General features: G+C 46.2%; 1 protein-coding gene across 1 annotated transcript in view; it reads right to left on the reverse strand.

Annotated features, from left to right (window-relative positions):
- Positions 1–11,366, reverse strand: part of pla2r1 (phospholipase A2 receptor 1) — a 30,964-nt gene extending 19,598 nt beyond the window's left edge. The window contains exons 1-9 of the mRNA XM_036545678.1: positions 11,223–11,366; positions 5,605–5,985; positions 5,300–5,473; positions 4,423–4,587; positions 4,002–4,115; positions 2,761–2,910; positions 1,423–1,611; positions 400–560; positions 66–176 (exon numbers count right to left, since the gene is read on the reverse strand). Coding sequence (XP_036401571.1) covers positions 66–176; positions 400–560; positions 1,423–1,611; positions 2,761–2,910; positions 4,002–4,115; positions 4,423–4,587; positions 5,300–5,473; positions 5,605–5,985; positions 11,223–11,319 — 1,542 coding nt within the window. The 5' untranslated portion in view covers positions 11,320–11,366. The remainder of the gene's footprint in view (positions 1–65; positions 177–399; positions 561–1,422; positions 1,612–2,760; positions 2,911–4,001; positions 4,116–4,422; positions 4,588–5,299; positions 5,474–5,604; positions 5,986–11,222) is intronic.
- Between the last annotated feature and the right edge of the window lie 1,199 nt (positions 11,367–12,565).

Raw genomic sequence — 12,565 nt, forward strand, 5'->3', positions numbered from 1 at the left:
TTGAACCAATGACCTTCTGGTTTCAAGCCCAGGTCCCGAACCACTGCGTTACAGGGTAAGCTCACCTCAGGACAGCCCTCGTCCCATGCAGCAGAGCCGGGTGCGGGAGGGAGGCCTGGTCTCCTGCACACAGCCGGTAGCTTTTCATCACAGGAAGCCAACAGCCAGTTCCCTTCCTAGAACACAGACACCCACCGTATTACGGGCACTTACTACACACAGCCTCACGCCACTCTGCACGTCACTCACAGCATCACACGACTCACATCACCAGCACTACAGACTCAGCTAGCAGACGCCTGGGCTGTCCTTGCGCCTCCCTCTCTGAACAGCAATTAGAGAAAAAAAGGAAGCTCTCAGACAGAAAAGGGGTTAAAGGGAAAGAGTAAGGCGTCGCACATCCACGTGGGCTTTGACGCAGAGCTGTGTGGTGCCGTGCCAGATGTTGGGCTCGTCCCGGTGCCAGGCGGTGAGGGTGACGGGGGAGCCGTCCGACCACTCGAAGCTGGGAGACGTCCTGTTGCTCAGGCCGATCCACACCTCAGAACCGGCGCCTGAAACTACAGCGGGCCAAAACTTAGAGTGACTGAACAACACGGTGCACAGAAGCGGTGCAACACACCATCATTTACCCACCATGCACAGCGTGTCGAGATTTACTGTACGTGTGGCTCAGTAGTAACATACTAACAATAACAGAAACAATAACAATAAGTCCTTTTTTGCATCCATATGGTGTTTGAACTTCCTTGTGTCCCCCACATTATTTCTGTACTTCTAAAACATTTACTTTCCGATATTTGTAAATATTTTAGGTTTAGGGTTCATAAACCCAAGCAACGTATCTGTCAGTTTAGCTAATCCTTTCAGCTCTGTTTTCTGAATGGTCTGTCTGGAGAAAAGGTCTCCTGGCTTTGGGGAACCTTGTGATGTATCCACAGTGTTCGGAGCGGGCTGTTTGTGATGTGGGACACTCACAGTTGGCGGGAAGGCTGATGAGCAGCTCCATCTCAGAGAGGGAGCGGACACTGCTGAAGTTAGGGTTAACATTAGGGTTCGGGGTTAGGGGTTAGGGAGTTAGAGTTAGGGATAGCATTAGGGTTATTGTTAGGGTTACAGGTTATTGTTAGGGTTACGGGTTAGGGATTAGGGTTAGAGTTAGGGATAGCATTAGGGTTATTGTTAGGGTTACAGGTTATTGTTAGGGTTACGGGTTAGGGTTAGGGTTAGGGTTAGCATTAGGGTTATTGTTAGGGTTACAGGTTATTGTTAGGGATTAGGGTTAGAGTTAGAGTTAGGGATAGCATTAGGGTTATTGTTAGGGTTACAGGTTATTGTTAGGGTTACAGGTTATTGTTAGGGTTACGGGTTAGGGTTAGCGTTAGGGTTCTGAGCAGGCTGTTTGTGATGCGGGACACTCACAGATGGACAGAAGGCCGATGAGCAGCTCCACCTCAGAGAGGGAGCAGACGCTGGTGAGGTTGGCCCCCATGGACTGACACACGGCTGAGGAGTCCTCCCAGCTGTGGGGCTCCGGCAGGACTCGGTAACAGAAGCGGTTGTGTGGCGTCCAGCCTGCGGCACACTCTGTGTGGTAGTACTGCCAGTTCTCTGGGGGGGCATCAAGGAGCAACAGTGGTTAGAGTATCAGGTGGTCATGTGCTCCAATCCCAGAGACATGCCAGCTACACGCTTGACTGCACTTATTAGCACTCAGGGTTACACCTTATGCCCCAATTTTGGGCATGGAAAGGACATGCAGAATCAGAAAGAACATGCCCCCAGCATCAACAGCCTTTTCCATCTGTAGTCATGGAGGTGCGGTGGCTGAAAAACATCATAAAACAAGCCCTCAAACAAAAGGGAGACCAAAGGTCACTCCGAGTAAGGGATCATTGAAACAACTTCCCAGAAATCACAGAACATCCCAAAATCCACCAGGAAGCAGCCAGAGAACAAGACCTGCCTACTAAACAGGTTTCAGCAAATGCGCTCTTTACTGGCCTACTAATCTGCACTGAAAATCATGATGAGCTATCCTCTGACTGCAAGAGTAAATGATAACTATAAAATGTATATTCATGAATAAATTCATTAAAACATTCTTTAGGGTTACAATGAGTGTTCTTTATTCAGTGCTGTTGAATGTGGTGTTGATGAAGAGGGATATTGAGAGTAATAAGGGAAAATACAATTACCCTCCTACCTGGCTAAATGTGATGTTAGGAAAGCATCCACACCCAGCCGAGATCCAGGTGTACTGCATTTTATGTGCTGCATTTCTGTGAATTCATACGCGCCTAGATTGCCTTTGATATACACAATACCAAAACTTCAATTCCCAGAATCCCTCTGAGACACGTACTGTAGCTGTGGGCATTCAGTGGTGAAGGTGAGCGCAGTCGCGCCTGACAGATGATTAACTTAAACGAGCAGTTTTTACGACTCACTTCCCCCTCCCTCCCTCCAGCTCTGGACTGATCTCTTGCTGAGATCACGCCACATTACAACATCAGAGCCCTTCCTCCAGGCTCCAGGGCTTACAGGCAAACTCTGGCATTTACCCTCAACCTGAGCTTCACCTTTCCTCTGGCATCCTTCACTGCACCGCTCAAACAGGATTTCCCCATCAAGAAACCCCCCACCCCCTCCGCAAACAAACAGAGGTACGGCATGGTGACTGAAAGCAGCAGCAGGGTTTTTCTTTTCAGGGCAGAGAGAGGAGAGAGGAGGGTGCAGAAAGGGCCGTCTGGGTCTTACCGAAGGGCTCCGCTCGTCTGGTGTCGTTGGGGGTCTTCTTACAGATGTAGGGCAGAGCAGACTCACAGGAGAGACTCTGCCACTGGTGGCCTGAGACAGAGTTATACACTCCACACCGCCTGCTCTCCCGGCCCGACCCGGCCGACACACCTGCGCACATCAGACACAGCAACGCGCTCAGTCAGGCCACTTCTGTTTGCACACGGAGAATGGGTTCAGACTGATACAGCAAGTAACAAGACTGACTAATTAGGCAGGTAACCAGAATGACTGACTTGACAGGTAACCAGACTGGCTGAGCTGACAGCTAACAAGACTGACTGATCTTTTAGGTAAAAAGACTGATCTAGCTGATAAGGCTGGGGAATCTGTACACTCTTCTAAGAGCACCAGAAACCTATAAAGCCGCTAACAGGAAACACAACCAGCCTCTCTTAATGTGTGTTAGCTGACTGATTCATTTCAACAGTTTGCATAAACCACAGGAACACAATGGTACTGTTAGCTCAAGTCTGGCATACGCCGTCTAAGCAAAAAGAAAACATGCCACTACCACCTGTTGGAATTAGATCACTGCAGCATATCTATTCCAGTATTTGCATGTAAATGGAGGAGAATATATCTTATTCATCAGGCGCTGGCACGCTGATTTACTGGCATGACATTTTGTTATGCATGTGTGTTAACAAGGTTGCGGAACCTTGTTCTGTCTCAGTAATTAATGCATTAACTTCAGTCACTCGCTGGATGAAAAGTCAGCTGAACTGGTTTGCTGCTTTAGACCACCAGCTGCCTGGATGGTAACCCAATCGGTCATCCGATTTACACTTGGAACAGCTGGTGTGATGACTCTGCTCTTAATGAATGGATTTAAACATTGTGTCTGTACAATAATCTAATTACAGCAGGTTCTATTTTCATATTATTTTGCCTTGCCTAGACAGCGCAATTTCCAGCCAGCGTGATGCGTGCCAGACTCAGGAAGTAACATGTAAACAGACAGTAAAACATGTCATCATGTTTGCTTCCTCTGATGTATGGGAACTGGTTAAATTAAGGATAAAAACACTAGAACAGGCTTGTTCTAGTCCGGTGAGAATTACATAGGTTATAGCTCTTACATGTTATCTGTTTATACAGATGGACTTTTACTGGGTTATTCTGGGTCAAGGGCGCAACAGCAGTGCCCCAGCGGGGAGGTTGCGCGGCCAGGGTGTGTGTGTAAGCACACACACAGTTACCTGCAGTGAAGTTGACCAGGGCCAGGGGAGCTCCATCAGACCACTGCCAGCCCGCCCTCTCGTCCAGCTGATTGAGGCCGATCCAAACCATCACCCCCACATCGTTCAGCCTCTCTGGGGACCAACAAACATACAAGAGCACAGTCAGTCTGCACCTGTGACAAACAGTCATATCCAGGCCAAAGGTCGCCAGTTCCAACAGCTGAAGGTCTGTATTTTCCTTTGTATACCAGCTTATTTCTCTACGTACCGCACTTTCAGTTTTGAGAAAAGTGCTTCGCATATAAAATTTATTATTCTAATTATAATATAATGAAGGTTTCTAAAAAGGTAACCTCCTAAGAAAAAGTGACACACTTGTTATTATGACATCAGCAAGTGTGAGCCCTTAGCTTTTGCAGAGTTGCATGATGGGATGTACCTCTGATGTAGCGCTGTTCCAGGGGGTCAGTGATGCTCAGCAGGTTTCCTCCCTGGGCCTGGCAGGACGAGTGCGCCTGGCTCCAGGTCATGATGGTGTACAGGTTGAACTGGTAGCATGCCTTTGTTTCCTGGTTCACGTCCCAAAACGTGTCGCAACCCGACTCTGAAAAATTCGCCACAGAAGGACTCGAGGGAAAAGGGAACAGCTCTTGGCTTCGATCGTCTCTTGGTTCGGGCACGCTTGAATACGCAGTTAACCTAGCTGTGCTATCAAGTAAGAATCACTGACTCGACAGCAGACAGGTGTCCCTGAACTGGACAAAAAGGCAATGGTGTAAGTGTTGTCATGGTGAGATTTGTGTGCATTTAATGGTTGTGGCATGACCTGTATGTGCATGTGTGTAAAACAGTAGTGTGAAACGTTGGGCAGCAGCACTGTGACGTGATGGTAAGGACTGTAACGCAAAAGTTGTTGGTTTGCTTCCCCAGTAATGAACCTCTGGGCCAGGTACTTAATCAGGCTCAGTTAATATTCAGCTGTATAAAATTCTATGGTATGCAAGTCTCTCTGGAGGAGGGCATCTGCTATGCAACTGTAACTCCCTGGTTATGAACTATACTTCACAGCCTCTTGCTGGTTATGAACTATACTTCATAGTCTCTTGCTGGTTATGAACTATACTTCATAACCACTGTAAGGTTATGAGCGATACTTCATAACTGCTTCCCGGTTATGAACTATACTCCATAGCCTCTTCCTGGTTAAATGGCCCACTCTCCTCCCCCACACATCCATCTACAAGGCCCAACCCAAAGTGCAGCCCAAGCTGACGCGTCTGCGGAGCGCCAAGCTGACGCGTCTGTGGAGCGTCTACCTGGACTGGGACAGAAGCCCCACTTCTCGTCCTCGTCGTAGCGGCTGGTGGTGGCGCACCAGCGGCGGTGGTCCTCCCGGCCTTCGGAGGTGCACTCCGAGTACCACTTGTTGTTGTACTTGAAGGGCAGGGCGCAGGGCATGCCGTGAGCGTTCCCCAGCAGCGTGTGGATCTCTGCAACAAAGGGGGGGGGTGCGGCCCGGGCGTCAGAAACACAGTGGAGGGCTAATGCTAATGCTAACTCATGCTAACCCAGCCCGATCGGCAGGCAGCAACAGCGAGGGGGCGTAGTCCCGGCAACTTGCCTTCGTAAGGGTAGGAGCAGGGCCCCTCTCCGAAGGTGGCGTACCTCCTCCACTGGTGGAAGGTGGTCCGCTTGGCCACCACCAGGCGGCCCGTGAAGGCCATCTTGAACTGGGACGCGCCGAAGAGGCTGTTCCCGCTGCAGCGCCACCAGAGGGTACGCAGCGGGGTGTCGCACTCGAACGCGCCCAGCGGCTGCAGCGCGTCGCTGAGGTTCAGCCCCAGACACAGGCTCCCGCCCAGGTTAAAGAGCCGGTGCCGGGAGACCCACTTCCACAGCATGTGCCGGGTCGGCCTCTCGCAGCTCTCCAGAACCAGGTTGGACCGGTCCAGGCTGACGCAACGCTTCATCTGAACGCTCTCCAGGATGAAGGCACCACGACCTGAAAATGGGGGGTGGGGGGGTGGGTTTGGTGCACAAGCAAGGTTTAGACGTCTGTGTGTCACTGTTTAAATGCAAACCTATTCTAGGTGTTTCAGGTGTCTGGTACGTGGTGATTTGAGAAGTTAACATCTGTACTTTAAATGTGCATTTGCATTAAATTTTGTGGAGCAGGACTTTTCATGCAACAGAACTGAGGGCCAAACATATTTGAACACAGTCTTCCTGCTGACTGTATGATTAACGACAAACAAAAATGCATCATGAATAAGCATCAAAAATTGCGACTTCTTAGAAGCTCATACTATCCTGTACGTCCAGCCCAGCGGCACCGTGATTAAATGCGATCAATTGTTATAAGTTTATTACACTTCATTTTGGTCTTTGCTGTCTGTCTTTGTAAATATGAATTTGTGGAATCAAAAAATATTTGGTATGTACCAGTATTTTCAAATGCTTAGTTGCACTCTGTTTAAAATATTGTTCAAAAAATGGGCACGTATTTGTTATTTTCAAAATTACATGTTTTGACAGAGATACTTGTTACTTATTTTTAAATGCATTTTTCCCAACTTAAATATACTCACCACCAGAAAAGTCACCTTTTGCACTGGTGAATGATATGGTAGCTGTGAGTAAAATTTATTCTCTGCTTTTCCAGACAGGCAAGGCAATGGACATGATAGTTTTGCGTTCAGTTTTAGGAATGATTTTGGAGAACTGTGCACTGCAACTGGAGGGATGCTAAAAACATATTTCTTTACAGATGAATATTTCAGATGCTACAAGGAAATGACTTGGATGAAATTTTAGCAAAGTAGGTAAAATGTTTTCTTCTAGTATAAAACCAACATTTCCTTTTCTATAGGTAAACCTGGTAATTTGAACTCCATACTCAACAAAGTAAGCAGATCATACCTCAGGGATCACGGAACATGAATGAAAATGAAATTAACTTATGCATTTTTATCACATTTCTGTATCAGATTTCCTTGTTTTACACAATCTCAAAAACTAGGAGAAATGACCTGAGCAAGAAAATAATATATATTTTATTTTACATCTTAATTATGATATATGATTTAATGCCTAATTGTATAATATTTGGATGAATATTATATATAATTTTAAGAAAATGGTAAATGAAGAAAGTCACTAAACTGAATTTGAATTTTTAACAAACACTAAACCCCCATTGCCATGTCATCATTTCTTGACACAGTTATAAAATCATGAAATCCTGACCTTTGTGCTTTTGTTTTTGTACATTTCATGTACATATGCTCTTTTTCCATCCTTCCAGAAAGGAGAAAAATCACAAAATATTTTTGGCCATCTGTTTTTCCAGAGTGTGGACCCTGTGACTCGGATAATTATTTCACAATAACATTGGGTCTATGCGCCAAGAACATGACATAAACTACCTGAGTTCTTTTTATAACAGAGTCGTTTGTAAGCTCCTGACACAAATAATCTTTGTCCCAACATGCAAGTACCGGGACACAAATTCCTCATAGTTTTGATTTTGATGAGTGTCAATTTTGCAATAACAAACTGACTGACAATGTTTCATCACTTCAGAAGAGGAATCAGGGTTCCAACAATATTGCACAACATCACACACACACACACATACATACACACACACACACACACACACACACACACAAATAAACGTACACATTTGCAAATAAACGTACACATTTGCAAATGTGACTTAAGCTCAGAGCCAATGACAGCAGACCACACCGTGTATATCTGGGTGTAACACGAACAGCGGTAGGAAACAGTAGCAGCCATTCCTTCTCTGCTCTCCAGAGAAAGGTCAGAGGCATTCATCTCCTTATTCCGAATGATGACAGGGACACAGTTATCAAAGCAGCAGGGCCATTCAGAACCAGCAGACTGTTGGACGTGACGGATAATAGGAAAGACAGATAGAAAGATATCGCTCATTTCACTCTTCACTGGAAGGGAACCTAATATTCCGCAGCATAAAAAGCCCTGCAGAATTCAAGAGGCCTTTGTGAGCCGGCGCTGGAAGCAGTCTATCCAGAGTAACTGAAGACCTGGGTATCACACAAAGAATGAGGCGGTCGCACAGATCACCTTTAACAGAACATGCACCCTTTACCCTGAATTGTATGTTGTCTCTTTTAAGTTTGGGCGGTGACTAGACGAGTGCCTTTGTGCCTCATTTAAAATCTGAAAGCAGCCTCTTACACCTGTTGATCTCAAACATATTCAGTGTATATTCAATATTCACAGCTCAATGAACATATTTAATAATACAGTTTGACTATTAAATTAGAGGACTATGGCGCATTGCTGATAAACAACCATTCCTCTTTACCAGAAATGTTAGGAATTACGTTCCAGGCTCAGTGCTGACTAATGGTTTCTGCTAGGCTAATACCTACCCTCTGATTGATGAGCTGAGAGAGCAAGCCTCGGCCTGCACGTGGGCTTCCCGTTACTCCAGTGTCACCGCTAACCTCGCCTGACCCAGTTCCCGCACAAACCCCAGCACAGCCGGGGAGCCCTCTCCCTCCCTGCGTTCGTTTGATGCCAAAACCCGCAGCGTGAATCTGAGGGGGGGGTGTCAGTTCACCCCAGCCACAACCTTTGGCGTGAAATATGCAAACACACTTGATATATGGCAAAAAAAGCAGCCTGCTGCACTTTTCCGCCTGCTGGAGAACCATGAAATATGTTCGCCAGGAATCTGCACTCGCCCCAGAAAGAAATCCATGCGGCCTAAACTTGACCAGGTGGATTACACACACATATATCTAAGCCCCCAACTGGGAGGAGATTTCACACTTATGGAGATTCCTTTTCTTTATAGGAGAAATTTTAGCTGCCTCAAGGCAAAAGAAGAAGAAAGAATTCTGATGGGTGGAGGTCAACCTGCTTTGTTCATGAAGAACCTGTCCCTTTATTTTCCGTTCATCCCCAGCATAACTGATCTCATCGCAATAATTATGCAATAGAACTGAATCAAATTCGCTGCGTCAGCAAAATACAAGCTATTTATTATGAGCGACCTAGAAAACATGTCGGATCCTGCTCTGCTTGTGGCCTGGACACCTTCTTCGCCCTCTCCACACTGCCTAAATCGGGGATTTTCCACCATCTGGCCCTTACGTGTGTCCAAAGCAGAGCCACGTGCTGTGGACCTGTGCTGCTTCAGGCTCAGGAGCATGGAGGAGATGCTGCTGTAGCCAGGGGGAAGCAGGCCTGTGATCGAGAGGCTGGCTGGTTTAAGTCACAGCCACCCATTAAGTTGCTGATTCGTTTTTGCTTAATCGCACGGAATGCTTTGTGCGCTTCACAAACATCATCAGCAAGCAGATTGGTTACATTGAATAACTGTTTTTTTTTTGGGGAGGGGGGGGGGGGGGGGCTAACTGACATTATTTCATGTGTGTCGCACAAACATGAAGCTATCGCTTCAGATTCAATCAAGTTAAGAGGAATCAGCTGCTTACGGGTGCACTTCATTTAAATCAGGCCACTCCTGAGCCAACCGAAACAAGTCAGAGCAGTGATCCATGCAGATCTGTCCCCACAGACCGTTGCTGCTGGGCAAGGCCAGGGCCTGTCTGAGACTGCAACCATGGCAACTCCTGCTAGCAGAGAGCGAAGGACACTCCTTCACCTCAAGTAGTGCTGTTCCAACCCCAGTCCAGCAGGTCTCCTCCTGTCCTGAAACTCCTCCGAGAACAGCTATGGGCACTCTTTTGATTTCCTCACCTAAAGCTTCACCCATTGGCCTCCGGGATAAGGGTTAGGGTTAGGACCCTGGTGGACCTTGACCAAAGGACTGGTGTTAGCTGCCAATGTCATGGGACGTTGTCTGGCGGGCCCGGAGTATCAGCTCCTGGAGGGGGGCTGCCGAGCCCCTGCCCACCCTCAAGGCTGCTAAACCCCACTTCCTCTTTGCTCCGCCTCTCAACAGTGAAGGCAGAGTTTGGATCTCCAGAGCCTGGACTTCCTTCACCTATTCTTCCCCTTGCTGGGGCTGACATATTTCCCTCTCTCCTCCACCAGTGCGGCATCCCTCCATTCAGAATGGATTCCAGCTGGTCCAGCATGCACACAGGTCATTTAGCTCTTTATTTTTACAGCGCACAAAATCCCATGATCTACAGTGTGCATCAATTGCTACAAGCACAGAGCAATCAGCAAACATGGACATGGAGCAGAAAAAGACACTGCAAACACACAGATAGCACAAGACATGGGGGGGGGGGCATACACCCCAGAGAATGCAGCAGGTGAAGGGACACAATCCATACGTAAAATCCCTGCCCACAAACACTGCCTCCTGGACATTAACGTCACAAACAGTGAACAGACCAAAGGCAAATGGCACCCTCAGCTATAGATGTAATGTATATATAGTGTGTGACAGCATATTGTCCAGATGGCCAAAGCTGACGCCACTGTAGGTAAACTTATAATATAATAAACAGGCTACACATTTAAGTATTTTACAGATAAATTATTATATAAACAGACTAGACTTTAGTCAGGCTACACATTTAAGTATTTTACAGATAAATTATTATATAAACAGACAAGACTTTGTTGGTGACTAAATGCATTCTTCAGCAGTATGGGTTAAAGGTGTTCCTGAGTGGAGTCCCATTAAACCTCTATTACATAAATATTCTGGAATATCACGAAAGTATTTTCAAAACCCGATAGTGCCGTTTCTTTCCCCTCTCATTTTAAATACTTGTGGGGCAGGGTAGGGTTTGCAGTAATAGAAGCTAAAGTGTTCCGAGCTGCTTAAGAAAGCTACAGGTCTTGCGACTTCGCTTCCAAATTCACGAAAAATATGATTTAAATCGTGTTTCTTAAAATAAGTTCAAAGGCAGTCGTGCATGAATAAGGCACAGCCCTGATGCGTTTCATCCTGAAGAATTTATGGTACTCTACGGGGAAGAACAGAGTTCACGCATGCCAGTGTCGAGCAGAAAACTTCCACCGAGCAAGTAAAAACATGCGCTCTTACTGGCCCGCATCCGAAGCATTCGGATTAAGGTAAAACTCCAGAGAACGCGGATGTGGAATTTGACGATACGCATTTAACGTTACCAGCACACGCTTGGACTCGGGCAATTTTTCCTAGCTCACAGGAGAAAGGACGGACAGCCGCGCACACGGACATTTTTGTTCTGAAAAAGCAGCAGGCAGTGTTCATGTTCCGCGCAGGCCGACTGAACTTACTGTAGAGTTCGGAAAGTTGGGCTTTCTCCAAAACCGCATCTTCTTCTGTCTCGCTGTTGCAGCATTTCGCTAACAGCAGAATGCAGATAAAGACCATTACTCCCGTGGCTCCAGCATTTACCCGAACTAAACGATATGATTTCATTTCCCCGGTAAAACGCTGTAAAGACGAGCGCTGTCCGAGAGACAAAATCTGGTTGCGAGTTGTTTTTTTCTGACCTACTCGGGAATGTTCCGCTTTTTTCGGATCGGCTCCGTCACAGTTCTCTCAGCGGGGCAGTGGAAGGGCAGAATATTTTTCTTCCAGACGTGTATCTGGTACTGGGCGGGATTCACCATTAGCTACGTTGAAAACCTGGCCCTGATACCTCAGTTGATTCACCGAAAGTTGCATTTATAACTGATGTAAACGGCGCGTTTGCGTGAATAACAGTGGCGTATATTTGATTACAGCAAGTCGGGGATAGCTACTTCACTCTGCAAAACAAACAACGTCCATTCATTCATAATTGCCAGTTTATCATGGTTGACATAAAAAAAACATCTGCTTTTTTGTTCACAGTTGTACAGATGTTTGTAAGAAAGAAAACAAAAAACACAGATTCGGTGGCCTGTTAAATTAATACGTTGTATCCAATATGAATAACTGGCCTCCATGCAAAAAGAAGTCTGAATGGTAGTTTGAAGCTGTAAAGATAGAGCCTCCTCAGTCTGTTACGCTTGCTTTAATAGTGATTAGTGGGGTGGTGTGATGCACTGTAATAGCGCTACTGTAGTTCGTATCGGAGTTGAACCTTGCCTGGAATTATGCGCAATAGTGCAAGCTCTAATCGGCCTACATAAAAATGTGGTCGGTAGGTGAAACGGATCCAACACACTCTTCTACGTTTCTCTTAATAATATGTCTGTTGTGAAATACATACAACCACTTACTGTGTAACAAAATTTTATTTAATATGAGAAATGGTGTCGCTTTTACTGGCGTGAAGCAATAAAAAAAATACTACAAACCTGCAAGTAACTCCCAGCAGCTCACCTCCTCCTACTAAATAACGACAATTCAGATGTTTAAGATATTTCTCAGTCTGTCTTTATCATGAAGATAATCCCTCCAAGAAATCCTTTTGAATTTCTTGGCTCAGATATTGGAGAAAAGCTTTCTTAAATGCATAAATAAATAAGATGTTCAGAGGTCACTTGGTCACTTTGGCCTTCAGACAAGCCTTCTTGAGAACAGTCCTCCTTTGGATGCCTGAGATTTTGGCAGATTAAGTCTGCTTACTTTGGTTCTGTGTGTCATCACAACCTCAGGCAGTTTGTGGAGAATGATGTTTATACAATAA

Source organism: Megalops cyprinoides, chromosome 14 (assembly GCF_013368585.1).
Source record: "Megalops cyprinoides isolate fMegCyp1 chromosome 14, fMegCyp1.pri, whole genome shotgun sequence".
Lineage (NCBI taxonomy): Eukaryota > Metazoa > Chordata > Actinopteri > Elopiformes > Megalopidae > Megalops > Megalops cyprinoides.